The sequence below is a fragment of the Pyxicephalus adspersus genome, chromosome 5 (genome assembly GCF_032062135.1).
Source record: "Pyxicephalus adspersus chromosome 5, UCB_Pads_2.0, whole genome shotgun sequence".
In the NCBI taxonomy this organism is placed as follows: domain Eukaryota; kingdom Metazoa; phylum Chordata; class Amphibia; order Anura; family Pyxicephalidae; genus Pyxicephalus; species Pyxicephalus adspersus.
In genome coordinates this window covers 147,805,109-147,824,843 of record NC_092862.1, presented here as the reverse complement: position 1 = coordinate 147,824,843, position 19,735 = coordinate 147,805,109, and the positions used below count along the sequence as shown (strand labels likewise).

Below are 19,735 nucleotides of genomic sequence, written 5' to 3'. Positions count from 1 at the left end.
ACAAGTTGCACTGACTGGCAATGCATACTGAGATCTCTAACCATTGGCACTAGCTGGCAGTGCATATTGTGATCTTTAACAACTGGGACCAGCTGGCACTGCATACTTAGATCTATCATGGACAGAGCCCAGCTTGCACTGTATTCTAAGGGCATCCATGGTGCAGAATCTGAGGAATTTGGTCAGAAATGAGCTGGAGAATTCAGCTTCTTGAATTAGTAGGAAATGGTGTAGGTATGGTGCAGAATTGTCAGACGCTCCCCGACGTTTCTCTACATCTCAGAATATTGGCAGACGTTCCCTGAAGTCAGTGATGTCCATTGTCAGGCATCCTCGCAATGCGCATGCGCAATGTCTTCTGAGCCACCAGAACCCCAAGACACATGGAGAGAAAGGTGAGACTGCACGAGACACCCCGACACTGACTGGCAGAGAGACCCCTGACACTGACCACATGAGAAACCCCACTCCCCGATACTGCATAGACACCCCTCCGACCACGCGAGACCCCATCCCCCACCCCGACACTGACTGCAAGAGACTCCTCCCCCTCCACTAAATCCAAGAGACCCCCCAACACTGAAAGAGACCCCCCAACCCTGAGTGCAAGAAACCCCCCAACACTGACTGCAAGAGACCCCAATCACTGACTGCAAGAGACCCCCCAACCCTGACTGCAAGAGACCCCAATCACTGACTGCAAGAGACCCCCCAACCCTGATATATATGTACAATATACTGTTAAAGTTTCGCCATCTAATAATTGGAGGCAAGGCCTCATCCCTAAATACTTGGACTGAAACAAGAAGTCTGGAAGTCCCAGGTGCAGAGATAACTCCTCAGAATTTGTCTTTCAGTAAATGCAGAGTTATAAATCTCCGTTTCCTGTACAGAGAAGCAAACACGACTCCTGTGATGATCTTTCAAATAAAAAAACATTTTTTCTAATTTTCTAAAGTGAAAATAAACATTGGCAGCAATGGGGAAGGAGGAGGCTGATTGGGTGGATTAAAGCAAAGGGTGAATGAAGGGTTAAATATGGAGGAAATTTTAACTGCCACCCCACAGCAGATGAATTGTCACCCCAACAATGAGAAATGAATAAATGAGTGAATGTTTTGTGGGAATCATTTTGCTGTGTTGTATTTCACTTATGGTCATTGTGGTAGCTGCACACCCTGCATCACACACATGGGGCGATCACACACATGGGGCGATCACACACATGGGGCCATCACACACATGGGGCCATCACACACATGGGGCCATTACACACATGGGGCAATCACACACATGGGGCCATCACACACATGGGGCGATCACACACATGGGGCCATCACACACATGGGGCGATCACACACATGGGGCCATCGCCTTCTGTCACCCACAAATCATTTCATGGCAAAAAATACTTCGGATGAAAAATACATCAGAAACACCAAACACAAAAAAAGCAGAATCTGAACAGTGACTGCCATGAGACAGCCCCCCCCCATATAGCTCTGACTTATACTATAATGCAGTACAGAGATCACTGAGCCCCTCCCATCAGTCTCTGTACAGAGGAGCTGACACTCACACAGTTTATTGGTTATAACTATTCTATGGGATTTGAAGGCTGTATCCCAGAAGTAAATGTTTAGGTTTATAAGAAATGAAATTTGTTCTCCTGCATACATTAGTGCATTTGGGTATATGAGGCTGTCCCAGACGGTCTTTTCCTCCTCTGTTTTGGTGGAATGGTCATGTGACAGGTGGCTTTCTTGCACCCATTGTTAGGGATAGAGGTCCATTGAAGGGTAAAAATATGGGACAGGTAACATGTAAGACAAACCGAAAATCACTCAGCACTCATCGAAGTCAACTCTAACAATGCACAGATAATAGCACAAATCATTCACATATATGCATGGCAAGGGATGAAAGAGACAATGTAGAGCAGGGGGTCGGCAAACTCCGGCCTTTAGGCCCGATACAGCCTTACCGGTAGTTCGTTCCGGCCTAACGCCTCCTGGCCGATCCGGCCTAATGCCTGCCGGCAACCCATGGCTCAGGCTCCAGGGGGCGTTAGGAACTACCGGAGCCGGAGCCAACAGAGCTCCGGTGCCGCCTTCTTGCTGTGGCACCCCTCCACCGGTATTGATAGTTCCGCCGCTACGGTAAACAGGGAAAGCTCCTTGAAGGGAAATCCCTTCCCTCAGCAATGCATACAGAGGAGAGGGATTTCACTTTAGGGGACGTTCCCTTATGGGGGGCAGAGCCATTAGCCCAGGCCCTCAGAGTCTGGCCTAATGTGCTCCCGCCCACCCCTGAAATGGCCTAGTGGCCATAAAAGTTTGCCGAACCCTGATGTGGAGGATACAGGGAGAGATGTACGGAGATAATATAGAGGATACAGGGAGATATGAACAGAGACAATATAGAGGATACAGGGATTGATGAACAGAGACAATATGGAGGATACAGGGAGAGTTGTACAGAGACAATATGGAGGATACACAGAGACAATATGGAGGATACAGGGATTGATGGACAGAGACAATATGGAGGATACAGGGGGAGATAAACAGAGACAATGTAGAGAATAGAGGGAGAGATGGACAGAGACGACGTGGAGGATAAAGCGACTGTTGAACAGAGAGAATATGGCGAGGATACACAGAGAGATGAACAGAGACAATGTAAACTTTACAGGGGGAGATGGACAGAGACAATGAAGAGGACACTAAGAAATGGTCAGTGAGTATATAGAGAGATAAAACACATTAATAAATGTCCACAGACAATATGGAGGATATATAGACAGGATAATATGGAGGACACAGAGATAGGCAGGGACAGCTGTACAACAGACAGTCATTCCCAAGCTACACAGACTGACATAGACAGCTGGGGGAGACACACAGAGCCTCTGCTGCTATTCCTGGCTTATCAGTGGAAGGAATTCAGCAGCTGGAGGGTGGAGAGTGGGCCCTCAGCACAGCCCTGGGGGACCCCTATTCACTTAACAGAGCAGAGTGAGCTGGAGAGACTGCACAACTTAACACTGGGGTACAAAAATCCCAAGACAGATGGAAGACAGAGGGACAGGCATTGAGTAGAAGAGACAGACAACACAGGGAAAGTGGGTAAAAGGTAGAGAGAAGTTCTGAGAAGAGGGAAAGATAAGAAGTGGGACAGAAGCAGCTAGAGGAATAAAGGAGCAACAAACTTCCAGCATTCAGAAGATTCCTTAAAACCTGAACCATTATCAAACTGCTCCTTACTGCCTCAACTTACAGAGACTGCTCCTTACTGCCTGATCTCTTAAGAGACTGCTCCTTACTGCCTCAACTTACAGAGACTGCTCTGATCTCACAGGAGACTGCTCCTTACTGCCTGATCTCACACGAGACTGCTCCTTACTACCTGGTATTCCTAAAGACCATTGTGTACTGATTGTCGTTAAAGTAGACTGCTGGATAATTGCTTATATTTATCAGAAACCTCATTACCTGTAGCCACAGGAGAGAACACCTCACTTAGCAAACCAACAAGACACTCTTTATCACTGTTGTCACTCTTTCTCTATATGCACTTCTGTAGTTAGAGTTAAATTTGGCACTAATAGAAGAATTGTGTTATTTAATATATTTTGCTAGTAGTAATATTACGCAGTACTTGGCAGGTGGGTGGCACAGTACTTTTGGCTATGGCAGCTGATGAAGCCACAGGAGGAGCTCGCAGAGCAACTAAGAGCAAATTGTTTGAGTTCCTGGTACACGGAGTGGTGAGTATAGGGAGACCTGACCAAGTGGAGATCCTACACAGTATATATATATATTCAGTGCCAACCTATCATATGACATTCCCGGACTAACTATCTAATACATGTGTCATGCATGGTCTAATTACCTGTGACTACAGGCCCTGAATTATAGAGAAATAATAATTATTCACCTGTCTTTCTGTATCAGGTTATACAGCCATATGTTTATTGGAGTCACACGTCACCTGTATTTGGATTTTTAGAGTCCCCGATGTGAAGTATGATGGAAATCTGTGTGTGTGATCTCCTCTCCCAGTCACTAATTGGCATCCCCTTTGCAGTTTCTGACTCACGTCCTCTCTGTGGGATGTTATCTTCTCTTTTTCTTCTCTGTTGTAAATCTTATGCACTTTTTTTTACTGGAAAATCTTCTTTTTTCTGCTCTCTATTAAATACCTTCCCAATTTCTTTCACCTGTGGAATCTCCTATTATCCTTTCTCGCTATTTCTATTTTCTTTCTTTTATTCTTTTGGTGGGATTTCTTCTCTTTTCTCCCCTTGTACATAGATATCTTCCTCACTCACCTGCTCTCTCCGAGATCTTGTTTCTACTTTTATGTTCTCCATGAGAACTCTTTTTCTTTTTTTTCTTGTTTTATTTGGATTTTTTAATCTCACCCTATTTGCGCATGATCTCCTCTCTCATGTTGGGGATTTATTATCTATCTTCTTCCCTGTCTAGGATCGTGTACTCTTTGATTTCTTTCTTTTTTTGTGTCTGCAAAAACTTCTCTCTTCAGTTTGGTTTGTAATCTTTGTCCTTTGTATTTGTCAAGTTGAGGTCTTTTCTCTTGTGTAGAGTGTCTCTTTTATGTTTCTATGTACTATGCTCTTGTCTTTTCTAATTGTGAATCCCCTGGCTCCAGACCTTCTTTCTCCTTTTCTGGAATCTCTCCTGTCTTGTACTCCATGTGGGGTCACCTCTCCTACTTCTTCTTGCTTCTACTGTCTGACATCTTCTATCTCTTGCCTTTTTTACGTATCTTCTCTCTTCTACTCTGTGTGCTTTTCTTTCTGGGTTTGATATTGTTCCCTGCCTCTTTTTCCCTTTCCTTTTTTTATTTATATCTTTATTCCCAGAGGATCCGCTTGTGATCCGCTCTCTGAAGTATTTCTTGTACTCATCTTTTAAAGGATCTTCTCTTTCCAACTCTGAACCTACCAGTTCTGTTTTCTGTGCTGCTGATCTTCTTTTCTTTATGTAAGATCTCATATCTTCTTCTTTACTTTACATTGTATTTATTTTTTTTCTGTACATGGAATTCTTCCTCTATTTCAGTCCTCTTTCCAGTTGAATCCTTTTTTTTATAGTTGTGTCCTTCTTTTCTTGGTCTCTTCCCCTTTCTGTAGCATCTCCTGATTTAATCCCCCCTGATCAAAATGTCCCCTCTTCTTTTTGCCTCTTTTCTCTTTTTCCCAATATCTTTTACATAGCACCATCATACTCTGGTCACATCTGTGCCCCTTCCAGATTCACCACAACTTACTCATACCTTTAGAAATTTGGTAGTGTACAAAATGCTCACTTGCTTTGTGAATGATTGAATAGTTTTGCCCAGTCTTAGATGTTTACAGTAATGAAAACTAACTGCACAATGGATTTCTCTGCCTTAGCGCCCTGGGATGCCCTCTGGGGCCAGAATGCCTCATCAAGGTGCTCCCATGGGGCCCCCAGGTCCTCCATTTGGTGGCAGTCCATCAGTCCGCCCTGGAATACCTCCAACTGTAATGGAACCATCCAGAAAACGATCAGCACCACCTCAGGTCCAGCAACAAAACACCCCCCCGCAGGGGCGGAGCCGTAGGTAAGAAACATCTGAATTATGAAGAAAGTAAGAATCCTTTTGTGTAGATTAATAATACAAATGTTTTTTTTTCTAAATATGCAGTGCAAAGAGAACAAAGATGGCTGATAAGATTCTACCACAGAGGGTAATACCTATGCTACCATATCCAATCCCTCCTCTTCCTCCACCAACAAATATTTCAGTTGCATTGAAGATTTTGAATATATGATGGAGTTTTCTCACATAATATTTATTAGTATGAGGGTTCTAAAAGTTTGCATTAGTCACATGGCACTCTCAACCAATTACTATTTCTCCCGCCCCCACCGTTTCCAATGAAAATATAAAAGTGCAGTAACTTTTTGAAGACCCCTAGTAATTTAATTTACCTTTCCTACAAGTGCAAGTGTTTAGTATTGTGATTTAGTGTGTTATTATTTATATAAACTACATCTCTAACCATTAATAATAACTACAATTCATTTTCTGTCCTTATTACATGGTTCATTGATATTTTTGCAACTCTAAATTGCATGTACGTAAAAATGTTTTATTTTTTTATTTTGCCTCCCCTTCATTCCCCCCCAACACACAAAGATTCGGGAGTTGGTTCCAGAGTCCCAAGCTTACATGGACCTTCTGGCTTTTGAGCGGAAATTGGACCAAACCATAATGAGAAAACGTGTTGACATCCAGGAAGCCTTGAAGAGACCAATGAAGGTCAGAGGACCACTGACGGTAGAGCACACTTCACAAGGGGTTATAAAATAAAGTGGGGGGGGGGGGTAATGGGAAGATTATGATCAAAACATACTTTTTCACTGTATATATGCTGATAGATACAGACAGGTATGAAGTGTAGGCCCCAAAGCTAAAAATACCTGCAGCAGCTTTCAATTCCCTTACTGTCTCCAAATGCTTAGACATTCCTTTTAGTAAAGCTTGAGCACTCCTGGATAATGCCGGTGCTTGCTGGTAAACCCCATCCACACATCCCCTTCCTATGATAGGCTAAAAGGAATATCTAGCAGTTGTAAGTCATGAGCAATTATCAACACTTTGAAGTGCTAGAAATTTCGATCAGAATACCCAACATGCAAATCAATCTGCTGCAGGCATTTGGATACAGGTAAGTGCACCTGTGGGTGCCTAATTTATTGCATACTTGCAGAGAACCCCCTTGAAGGGCTGAACATTTTCTGCTCCCAGTTTAGGCTTTTTTGCATGATTGGGAAACTGTGGGAAATGTAAAATAGACCAAGGATTCAGCAGGAGGGGCTTCCAGCCAATGTTACCCTAAGTCTGAAAGCACTGAATGGCCAATTACAATAGACGATAGTGAAAACCTCTCTAGGGCAATTTTGGAGAGGCAAATCTTCCTCTTTTGATGGGTCGTTGGCCTTACAGAATTGCTGAAGTCTAGGTTTGAGGGAGGGGGTGAGATTAGTAAAAGGATTCATGTAAAGTTTAGGGACCTGAATTACCTGAAGGGGGTCTGGCAGCACTGTTCCTTAAAGGGGTCTTAGTGATTGAGAATGGGATGTAGTGGAATAGAATTGGCTATGGAGGACTTTCTGCTCCAGTGTTCCTTCACTGTAGAAATTTACAAATGGATGGGAGGAACTCTAGGTATTCCCTGTGTCAGTTCCACGAGTTATGCATAGTGTGTTTATGGTGCATTCACGACTCACTGAGACTTTGATACATTTTTTATAGTTAGTGTGCTGGTCCGATATTACACTTGGAATGCACGGTCTCAGGTATGCATACTTAAAAAAATCCTTCCTGTCGGTGGTGGTAAATGATATTCTGCATGCAGTTGGGAAATTCAGGGTCTGGAAAGGGGGAGGATCTTGGAGGAGGCCTGGATGAGGGCGTGGAGGAACATCGGGTCTTCCTCCGGTGTACTTCCATTCTTGGGGTAAGTGGCTTTCTCAGTCCTTCCTTATAGTTAGATTTTAATCCTGGCTGATTTTTTTTAAAAAGGGCGACATACTTGGTGAAGGGTTTGTGCTTCTTGGCCTTTTGTTCAGATAGGAGTTTTTTTTTTGTAAATATGTTTTATTTTTTTGGGCATAAAACCTAATTCATATTTATTTACAGTTAGGTCCATAAATATTTGGGCAGAGACACCTTTTTTCTAGTTTTGGTTCTGTACATTACCACAATTATTATAAATGATACAACTCAGATACAGTTGACCTGCAGACTTTCAGCTTTAATTCAGTGGGTTGAACACAAAGATTGCATAAAATGTGAGGAACTAAATCCTTTATTACACAATCACTTCATTTCAGGGGCTGAGAAGTAATTGGACAAATGAAAAAGCTGAAAATAAAATGTTCATTTCTAATTTTATGCAATCTTTTTGTACAACTCACTGAATTAAAGCTGAAAGTCTGCAGGTCAATCTGAGTTGTTTCATTTATAATAATTGTGGTAATGTACAGAACTGAATGGTAGAGTCCTTGTATTTACTCATTTTTGAGCCATGTGCTCCCTTTATGTAAAGAGTGTTGTGACATCACTTCAATCTCTTTGTTCCATCATAGCAAAAGCGGAAATTACGACTTTACATTTCTAATACATTTAACCCTGCTAAGCCTGATGCTGATGATTCAGATGGAAGCATTGCCTCATGGGAGTTACGTGTCGAAGGCAAATTGCTGGATGATGTAAGTCATTTTTATCTATCATAGGGCTCAATTTATTAAAGCTCGCTGAGGCTGGAGAACAAAAACCTGAAATGGATTTCTTAAAAGTCATTTGACATTTGTTCAAATGTTTTCAATCCTGGACCTGATAAACCCAAGTTCATTGATGAGTGGATCTTCTTCAGTCTTAGAGAGCTTTATTATATTAGGCCCATATTCCTTGGATAAAGCAGTCTGGAGGGGGGTGGGTGGAATAATGGTGGGTAAGAGATATGGGGTGACAATAATGACAATGACTAATAATAAAATAAGAATTACAAACTCAATGATTAGATGTAAAATCTAGATTTCGGGAGAATCCTCATTACCTTCATTTTTTAGGATAGTAGTGGTCAATAGGCTGCAGTCTTGGTCAGTTACTTTAGTTCTTCCTAGGAGATTGCAAGCTGTTAAAGAGAAGCAGGAAGAAGGTTTTGTGCTTAGAACATTCTGGCTGTTTCCCAGCTGAATGGATTGTTAACAGACTGCTAATCCATCTGAATGCCATGTGGTAATTGCCTGTCTTTCATCATAATGGCAGCATCTTCCTTCATATACAGACGTCACAATGCACCTAAACATTTCACTTTGGTTGAACAGAATAGTAATTGGGATTCCCAAGTATTGGGTCCACTTCAGCACAGTTCATTTTATTTTCTTACATTTCTCAGCCCAGCAAGATGAAACGCAAGTTCTCCTCTTTCTTTAAAAGTTTGGTCATTGAGCTGGATAAAGATTTATATGGACCTGATAATCACCTGGTGGAGGTAGGTGTTCTTGTGTATCACCAGGTGTGAATTCTATTCTCTGGGGTCCCTTCTCTCTAACAGTTGCTGTAAATTATCTTTCAGTGGCACAGAACTCCAAGCACTCAGGAGACAGATGGCTTCCAGGTAAAGCGTCCTGGGGATGTCAGTGTACGTTGTACGTTACTTCTGATGCTGGACTACCAGGTAATCATTCTCTGTCACCCAATGCTACTACTCTACTTGTACCACATCACATACTATAGTTTGTGTCTATAGTTGTATAGTACGGGCTTTTCCCATAACTCCTTGTCTCAGTCACACACATGGGTTTCCAGTTCATGCAAATTATGTATAAATATTGTACAAAAAATCCTAAATTCTGTAACAAACATGTTCAAGGGATGATAAGTGTTTCCCTTCACCATTTCTGAACAAAAACTATGACCTTTCTAGATTTTTGAGGCAATTATTTTATTGACATCCAGAATCAGAACTGACTGAAATCTATTATATGTTTGGACATTTATTGTATGTTCCCCACTGAGTCTCTACAGTTATATATCCTGAAAATATTTGAATGTCTCTTAGTGATGGTGCATTGGTTTACTGATTGAACTCATGAATTACAAAACTGAATCCACCAATATGATTTACCCTTCGCTCACTGTGTACTGAAGTTACCAATTATCTAGTGTAGCTGTGCTGGCCTGTAAATTGTAAAACGTTTCATGTAATTCACTACAAAGATTTGTTCATTGATTCATTCATAAACAATATATTTTATTCTGAATAATACCGCTTATAAACATAACCTTCAGATCCACCACTAATAAAACAGAGTATAATATTCACATCTCTGAATATCCGATTTACATATTTTTATGAATCTTCATGTAAAGATTTTCCTTATCATTTCAAGTTTTTAGTCTCTTATAACAAGTAAATCAATTTATTTGATAACTTTTGTGCATCAGCCATGGTTTTGGCTCCATGGGATCCCTCAGTCCAGCAAGAAACACACAGCAGAGTTCAAACATTAAATGCCAGCTAAATAAATCCTTTCACCCAGTCCGGTGCTTACACAGTAAAAGTCCCTGTATACAGACTGTCTCAGCTTAGTTTAAGGCAAAGTCCTGGGACTTTTGCTATGTACACACACAAGATTATTGTCACCTGAGACAAACAATTGTGATCATCTCAGGTGAAAATTCAGCTTGAATACAGCAGTCCACCAAAGATTTTCATTAATCCTTTCTGGCCAATCCATGAAAAACTGACTGGTAAGATGGAAATCACAGTGGGGTGTCACTCTCCACTTTACCCTTTTTTTGGAATATCACCAAATGTATCAGTGCTCATTTGAATGACAAATCTGGAGAACTTGTAGAACACCCATATCCCAGAAACCAACTCACCTGTGTTGCCTTAGGTAACAAAGCAAGAAGTCTAATATGGAGCTTTATAATGCAGGAACCTGAGACAGATGTAAACTGCTCCATGGGTTTTCCAAGGCTTCCATTCTGTCCTCCACCACTTTTCTTGGGGAAATATTCCTCCTCCTAATGAGGATGGCAGGGCTTCTATCTTTAGCTATCTAATTCTACCCGCAAACTGTTCTACAGTAAATTGTAAAGTTGCCTGCTTCTCTTTCAGCCCCCACAGTTTAAGCTGGACCCTCGTCTTGCCCGTCTGCTGGGAATCCACACTCAGACACGAGCTGTCATTATCCAGGCACTATGGCAATATATCAAGACCAACAAACTCCAGGACTGTCATGACAAAGAATATATCACCGGGGACAAATATTTCCAACAGGTCTGTCCTTTCTTGCACTTCCTATAATGCTTTGTGTATTTAGGAAAACACTACATTTATTACATTATGGCAAAGCCAGCCAGTTCCATGAAAGTTTAATGAATAGCCTTGTGTTTAGGTGATATTGATCTACCCCCATACCCTTAAGCTACATACACACGTCAGATTTTTATCGCCCGATAATCGGCATCGGCCAATTATCGGGCGAAAATCTGCCGTGTGTACAGTCGGTGTCGTCCATCGTCCGAACGACCGTCCTGCTGGATCCACGGACGATGGACGACAACCGATCCTAATGAAAGGGAAGGGGAGAGCGAGCAGCAGGGTGCCGCTCCGTCGCTCTCCCCCTCCCCTCTCCATAGAGCATGAACGGTGCTGTATGTACAGCACCGTTCATGCATCTTGCAGCCCCTTGTCGTTGGAAAGGATCGTGAAAGATCCTTTCCAACGACAAAAATTGGAAGTGTGTACGCAGCTTTACACTAATTACACTACACCTTCTACACCAATCACACTGCACACTCTACAACATTTACTCTGCACAGCGCCTACACTGATCACATTTTACAGCAATCACCTTGTACACCAACCTCACTCTTCTTCACACCATTCACACCAATTACCATTGCACCTCCTACACCAATAAAACAGAAAACCCCGACAGGGTAGACCGATAGGATTTTTCTAGTATTTCATTTAAAGGGTTCTGAGGGGAGTGGGAGATGAGTGTCTGATAAAGGATGGGAAGGGTATTGTGATGTTGACATGCTTATTCAGGTAATTGGCAGGGTTTTGATTTTTATTATGGTTATTTTATTTGTTAAAATGTAAGGGTTATATTCTCTTGGTTTTAGTGTTTTGTTTGTATGTCTCATTGATACTTGGTAAATATGTACCAGACCAACACCTCTTTGATTGTATTACTGTGATTGCTGTTTGTTCTGTGTGTCTTTGTTATGAAAATACAACATTTATAAAAAATAAAATGTTTAAAAGAATTAAAAAAAAAAACAGAAAGCCCCCACACTGATCACACTGTACACCCCTACAGCACTCATCCTGTACACCAACTTCACTCTTCTTCACACCATATACAGCAAATTACACTGCACCTCCTACACTTTGTTTCAAAGGTTGTTTTGGGTTTGGGAACTGGGGATAAAGAAAAGGCGGATTTACTAAACACTTTTTTCAGCTCTGTGTAAATGAAGAAAATGGCAGAGCTCAAGTTCAAATTTCTAAAAGCAATGTCACAGCCTTAAATGAACCTGTGTTTGAGCACCCCGACATGTTTGCAAAGTTATGTGAAGATGTGCAGGTGGCAGACCCAGTGGTGGCAACTCTAGCTGTCACTGCTACCCCTAACAGCCGGGAGAGCAGCCCATCTAGTAGTGATGGGGAGGGAAACGCAGGAAGGGAAAGACAATTGGTAATCATAGGGGATTCTGTCATCAGGACAGATAGAATAGTTTGTTGCCCGGATCCCTTCAACTGAATGGTTTGCTGTCTCCCTGGTGCCAGGGTTCGGCATATGGTGGACAGAGTGGACAAATTACTGGGAGGGGCTGGACAGGCCCCAGCTGTCTTGGTCCATGTTAAAAATCAGTTTAGGGAACTAGGTTTCAAGTCACAATGGCTCAGAATTGATATGACTGAGAAACAGTTGGTAAAAATTAAGGTTGACAAAGCACCAGGACCAGATGGATTACATCCACGTGTCCTCAAAGAGCTGAGCTCGGTTATTTCAAAACCATTATTTCTAATGGGACCTTTACTGTGTAACATCTTTATAAATGATATAGAGTTTGGGATTTCTGTGTTTGCAGATGACATCAAACTATGTCATGGAATTAAGTCCATACAGGATGTCTATAATCTACAATCAGACCTGGATGTACTGTGTGATTGGCAGCCAAGTGGCAAATGACATTTAATATAGAGAAATGTAAAGTTATGCACTTGGGGGTAACAACATGCATGCTTCATACTGTCTAGGGGGAATACATTTGGGGAGTCAGAAATGGAGACGGATCTGGGGGTTCTGGTAGATCATAGACTTAATAACAGCATGCAATGCCAAGCTGCAATATATAAAGCTAGTAAAATACTTTCTTGTAATAAAAGAGGAATAGACTGCAGAGATGGAGACATAATCCTGTACAAAGCATTGGTCACACCACATCTGGAATATGCAGTCCAGGTTTGGGCCCCAGTTCACAAAAAGGACATTGTGGGATTGGAGAGAGTGCAGAGAAGGACAACTAAACTAATAAAAGGAATGGAGGAGCTCCGCTATGAGGAGAGATTAGCTGAACTGAATCTATTCTCCCTTGAGAAGAGACGTATAAGGGGGGATATGATCACCCTGTATAAATATATAAATGGTCCATATAGAGAACTCTCCTCCCAATTATTCACTGTAAGGTCATTACAAGAAAAGAAGTTTAATCTCCGGATAAGGAAGGGATTCTTCACTGTAAGGGCTGTGAAAATGTGGAATCGGCTCCCTCAGGAAGTAGTTTCAGCAACTACTATAGATTGCTATAAGAAAAAGCTGGATGATTTCTAGAAGCACAGAATATAACCGGGGATTAAGGATTTAAAGTAAAAATAACAGAGACTGCTGATCCAGGGAACATCCGATTGCCTCATGGAATCAGGAAGGGATTTTTTTCCCTGTGGAATGAAATTGTAACGGGCTTATAGGGTTTTTTTTGCTGGATTAGTTATCTAGATTATGCTGGTTTCTAGTATGTTTATTTTCCTAAACTTGAACTTGATTGACTTATAGTTGTGTTCAGAACAATAGCAGTCCGCCATTACTTACCTGATCAATCACTGTTTTCAGGAGAATAATGGCAAATATTTTACTAGTAGGTGTAGTAGAGTAATTGAAACCAACAGACCCAATAGTTAGGACACGCTTGCTGCTTATTCTGTGTAACTGAATCATTATTTAAAAATTAAAAATAATAGCAGTGTGGTGTTCAATTAGTAAATTATTCATTCTGTGGGAATTCCAGCTCTTATTAAAAAAAGGGAGGCAGTGAATGTTGTACATGCTGTTATAGTGCATTTCTCTCTGAAAGTCTGACTAAAGTCATTTCAGACATTGTTCAAAAGAACAGCGCACTTTGATTAAAAAGTTGATTGGAGAGGAGAAAACATATATGCTCAGCGGAAACCATTGGAATGGAGAGAAGACTTAGCCAGTGATCAGCTCCAGAAAGAGGAAAGAGGATGTAAGGTTCCTGGGAGTTACAATTAGAAGACGCCAACGTGAAGCCGGTCTATCAGCAAGGAGCCTCCCGCAAAGCCTGATGGTGAATAAAAGACTTTGCTGAAGAGGTTACAGTTATATTTAGTTTATCATATACCAGGGATCAGTTTGAATCAAAATACTTGAAGAGGTCATGTTGTCTGATGTGGAGGAGGAAATGCTCTTGAAATGATGACTTCGACCCCAAATCACCAGTAAACCAGCAACGTCTCAGTTCCAGACATTATAGAGTGGCTGACCCAACCCCCGGACCTTTATCCAATAGTAAACTTGTGGGGTGAATTCTGTCATCCAATCATCCGGGAAATACCTGTGCACAGGTGACTGAGGTCAGGGGACTCCATACAACCCAAATGTGCAGCAGACACAGAGGTCAGATAAGTAAATATTAGCTCAGTGATTGAAAGAAAAATATAGAAACATTCCTCAGTTTATACAGTGAATGTTTGAGTGAATGCAGACACTGCTATTATACTGAAGACCCTGATATTCCCTTTTCTCCACTTTCTGTAACAGAAGAACACAAATTTGATGATTTAGATAGAATGTGCAGAGTTCCCAATGTATAGAAATTAAAGCTATGTGAGGGATTTCCAGGTTTATTCACTTTTAAATTCTGCTAATATTCTGAACACAACTCAACTCACAAGTTTACCTCTCCACACCTCCTACACCAATCACACAGCTCACCCTTAAACTGCTCACAATGGGCACCTACTGCACCAGTTGAACTGTCTACACTCATCATTCAACCAACCTACAGTATAAAAAATATTGTAAAATTTTGGAAATATATTTTTCTTTTCCAACATTTCAGATGTTTCTTCCTATTTTTTCTTTCAAGATATTTGACTGTCCACGATTAAAGTTCTCTGAGATTCCCCAAAGACTGACAAACTTGCTTCTTCCTCCGGACCCTATAGTTATTAATCATGTAATCAGGTGAGTGATATGTAAAGCCTCTCCACTCATAGGAAATTCATTGCTGAGCTACCAATTTCTGACCACGTAGCCAGCATGTATGTGATATTTAGCCATTACTTGCTCTTATAATGTTGATAACATTTCACAGCTTTCCAATCCCCTTCTTCAGTTCTAGCAGTGTAGGAAAATCACACAGGATTTAATTCCACATATTGGTAATCCAATCACCATGGAATATGACATTACAGAAGTTGATTGTCAAATAGAAAGAATAGTAAAGAGTGTGACATCTGTTAGACCACCGACTTTTAGTTACATATCCCCATTCTTGGTGTCAAGAAGTCTGCATAGGTGTTTAACCTTTGAATGACATGGCTGGGTAGAGGCCCCCACCCTGTTCTGAGATTGTTGTTCTAATTTGATCTGGATGGCCTTGTTCACACCTCTTTCCAGTCAGTTGTTGTCTTTGTCCAAAACCTGCACCTCATTGCCCTCCTTCTGTGGTTGCCAAATCTTGTCCTGTAGCACTCCTATGTAGGGCCAATAATTTAAGAATTGTTACTCCTGCTACATCCTGGGTTTATATATTGTTCCTGCTTGTTTGTTCCTGCTTGTCTTCTCTACATTGTTCCTGCTTGTCTCCTCATGTTCTGGTCTATGTGGGTGGGTTGGCTGTGGACCTCAATATCCAAGTCACCCTGTCTCCTCCTTTTGACTTGTAACATGCAGTGCAATAATTGGCCCTCAGCACCATCTGTATTTCACCTATATTTCTGTTCACATTTTTATCCTGATATTTAGGATAACTTCTTTAACTAGAACAGATTTCACACCTCCTGGCATTGGACAATCAACATCTGCCATGTGCTGTGTGGATATGAATGCCGGGGGATTTCCTGCATTGGTACATCCAGATCCAGATGGATTTTCACAGATATAAGAGTATAGAGAATTTGAGGGGTAAAATACTGACACTTTACATTCTCCATTGGCTTATTCTGTGGCCCCAAACCATTATGAATAATAAATGTATATCAGATGGTCGTTATGAACATGACTGCTTAGCTGATATTGGCTAGTGTACCAACCAATTCATAATATTCATGTGCACAGGCTGCATAGTAATCATTCACTAAGAGTTATTGTATCACCACATAATCAGGACAGATAACCAAAATATTTTCATAATGATTAAAAGTACATCCTCCATTCATTTCATTCATATATCATTTCATACAATCAGTTTTAACAATTTGCCCATAATAAGACATCTGTGCAGGTAGCACAATGATTGAAGTCATGATTGATGTCCTGTCACACTTTCCAAGATCTTTTCTTTCTCCCCGCAGTGTGGATCCCACCGACCAGAAGAAGACCGCCTGCTATGATATTGATGTGGAGGTAGAAGATCCACTGAAGAGCCAGATGAGCAGTTTTCTTCTGTCCACAGCAAACCAGCAGGAAATCTCTGCACTGGACAACAAGGTAATACTGGAGGGGCCCCGTAAATAGTCCCTGATGTGAGAAGTCATCTCTGCTCAGTGATAGAGAGTTAAACATTGCTGTGTGGTTTCTGCATTCAATTCATTGGCTGAGAATAAGAAGTGCCATTGTTTATAGTACAATAATGTTATAATAATGAGATGAGAAGATGAAGGGCCTCATATATATAAATATATATAAATATATATACAAGAGAATCCTAGGTTTAGGTAGTATGCAGCTCAGCATAATATTTATCCATCACTTTCATATCTGTGAGCAACAAAATACAAATAATTATTCCTGAACATTGTGCAACAGACACAATAGAAGCTTCCATTTTTTATTCTTCATTTATTAAATGCTGAACCCATTAGGTGCTTTATATATGGAAAATGATTTCCGCCACCAAGAGGGTTAAATGACTCTTGTGTGCCCAAATGGGAAGCAGATTTACTACCCTCACTTCCTGTACTGCCCTACCCCCATCACATAAACAGGAAGTGAGGAGATATCTCCCAAATGGGGACAGAGGCAAAATTCCTCCCTACCCCTTTCAAAATAAAAGCAATGATTTGGCTGGAGCTTCACATTTCTGTGTTTAGCCTTCCAAGGGGTAGTAACTCTCAAGGATTTTGGGACCCCCAGGAGGTTTTGGTCCTAATGCATAGCATTTACTTCATAAAGACCCTGAAAGATGGATAAATAGTCCAGAAATGTCCCATAAACTACAACCCCCTCCCCAATTCTATTCTTTACAACATAAATGTTCTTGCTCAGGGTTTCCACTTTTAGCATGAAATGCAGAACACCTAACTGGTTCTCTTTAGGATGCCAGCCATCCTGTCTTCCTTTTTCTCTTTCGGTTCTCCCTTTCTGGTCTATAAATGTAATATTTAAATGTTTTAAATCTATAAGCAAATGTAAGAAATATTCCTATTGGCCGGGGCATTTGGGGGCGTGGCCTTATTTTGGGAATTTGCTGTATCCTGAGATGATAGGAGGATTTCAGTCAGCTGAGGTATCTCCGGGTCTGCTGCAATATTTTACACTGATAGCTGTCTGCTTTCTCCTTCTCTAGATTCATGAAACCATTGAATCCATCAACCAACTGAAAATTCAAAGAGATTTCATGTTAAGTTTCTGTAGAGATCCAAAAGGATATATCCAGGACTGGCTTCTGTCCCAGAGCCGAGACCTGAAAGTAAGAGAACCAAATGTTATCCTTCTATCCTCCACCTATCAAATCCTGCCATTTGACTTCCTCCATCTTTTATTAGATTATGACTGACGTTGTGGGGAACCCAGAACAGGAAAGAAGAGCGGATTTCTACCATGAACCGTGGTCACAGGAGGCGGTCAGCCGCTACTTTTACTGTAAGGTGAGACGCCAGCAGGAGGATCGATCTGCACGAAACACCCCCACCCCCGCTGCCCCCTCCATTATAATATCCTAGGGTTCAGAATAATAGCAGTGTTCAAAAAAATGATAAAAGCTCAAAATCCGTCTCATGGCTTTTATTTCTATACAGAAATGTATTGGGAACTTTCTATTCCAGATCATGCAGAAATGTATTCAAGCATTCCTTCCTTAAATAAGGACTGGGATTCACGCAGAATGAATGATTCACTAATTAAACTGCACACTGCTATTATTCTGAACAGCCTAATATGCTCTTTTCTTCACGTTCTGTAATTTGATGATTTTTCTTCATGTTGGGATGTGGAATTTGCAGAGTTCGCAATGTATTTGTATAGAAATAACAGGAAATGAGAAGGATTTCCAGCTTCAGAACATACCCGTCCACCCTATAAAGGATTTCTAGTATGGTTGTCTGCACCAAGGGGAAATGATTAGAGTATTAGAGACAGAAAATAGCTCCAACACAAGTGTCATCAGTACATTAAATATTTTTATATAGTTTACAAAGCTCGGACTTCTCCCTCCAGAAGTGGGGGCTTCACTGCATGCAAATGTCAAAAGTCCTCCAGGCATAGGAATGGCACCATTCATAGAAATATCCCCCCCCCCCCCCCGGATCTTAGTAATAAAAATCCCAATTCCTTTGCATTGCAGAATAAAGGTTTGGCTAATTCCTAACAAGGATCATAAATGGCGTTTGTAATGATTTACCTCACACTCATCTCTTTCAGATCCAGCAGAGAAGACAAGAATTGGAGCAATCTCTGGGGGTTCGAAACACATAATTCCAGGACAGCTTGTCCCAGTTAATTGTCCTTTATGGCCCCCCCATTCCTGACCAATCCACAGAGAATAATGAAGTTCCTGGTGCTGCCTTGGGCTCTGTGCATGCCAGACTTTCACTCTCGTTTCTTTCCAACACTTTACCCATTCTCACCTATTCAATGCTAACAAGTGCCAATTTGTGTTCCATAAGTTCTAGTGACCATTGTGTAAAGTGTCTGGAATGTACACACGGGACCCAGAGCTGCAGGGACACGATTCCGTTCAGGGGCCCTACAGGTTCCCCTCTTCAGTATTATTTTTTATACATAGATGGCAGTTTCATATCTAACACATTGACCTGATCAGGTGCCCCAGCTTGTGGGGAGATTTTTCTGGATCACTTTAGATTTGATTGAGTTTGTGTTATGGAAAAAGTTTCTTTTCACTTCCAAAAGACAAATCCAACGCTTTTTACTAATAAACGGCAAAATCTTTATAAAATGGAAGAGCGTGCCCACTCCAATGTCACCCTGAGAAGATTGGGAATATATCAGAAGGGTTGCTGTTTCTGCATAACATTCCTCTGTCACCCTTCAAATAGTTTATAATCACCCAAAGATCTAAACCCTAAAGGTTTAAAAAATCCCCAAAAACTCTATCCCCCCCCCTTCCCCAACACACATAGAGACCCAAAAAGCTTTCAAGTTATCCCCCTTCCCCCAGCTCCTATACCAGTGGCTGAGCTTTTTTCCACGTCTGTCTTTTCATATTGAAAAATATTCTTTCTGGGTTTTCTGTCCACATGGGTGAGTGCAGGGTGGGTTAGTGGGGCTCCTAGTTAGTACTGTGCAGGTAGATAGATTTGTGTTTATCACTGTACTTTACCGCTGTAGCTGCTATGTGTGTAGAGTCACTCATTCGAAAATAAATTTCATTTCTACCAATGTGTCAGATTATTACTGCGATATGAGAGAACCCAAATCAGCCAATACACGGGGTGGCACCTCAT

General features: G+C 41.3%; 1 protein-coding gene across 4 annotated transcripts; it reads left to right on the top strand.

The window, feature by feature from the left end:
- Positions 1–301: 301 nt before the first annotated feature.
- On the top strand, positions 302–19,670 carry SMARCD3 (SWI/SNF related BAF chromatin remodeling complex subunit D3). Of its 4 annotated transcripts, none has more exons than XM_072413160.1 (13): positions 302–395; positions 5,423–5,613; positions 5,698–5,740; positions 6,193–6,333; positions 8,148–8,270; positions 8,960–9,055; positions 9,140–9,241; positions 10,691–10,852; positions 14,977–15,074; positions 16,406–16,541; positions 17,620–17,742; positions 17,819–17,920; positions 18,693–19,670. In XM_072413160.1, the coding sequence occupies exons 1-13, from the start codon at positions 384–386 to the stop codon at positions 18,744–18,746; spliced, it is 1,383 nt and encodes a 460-aa protein (XP_072269261.1). In that variant the 5' UTR covers positions 302–383; the 3' UTR covers positions 18,747–19,670. The 4 variants fall into 4 exon arrangements, with proteins under 4 accessions (XP_072269261.1, XP_072269262.1, XP_072269260.1 ...); XM_072413161.1 differs by lacking the exon at positions 302–395 and adding an exon at positions 2,795–3,135; XM_072413159.1 differs by lacking the exon at positions 302–395 and adding an exon at positions 3,358–3,769 and having other exon boundaries at positions 6,193–6,315.
- The last annotated feature ends 65 nt before the right edge of the window (positions 19,671–19,735 follow it).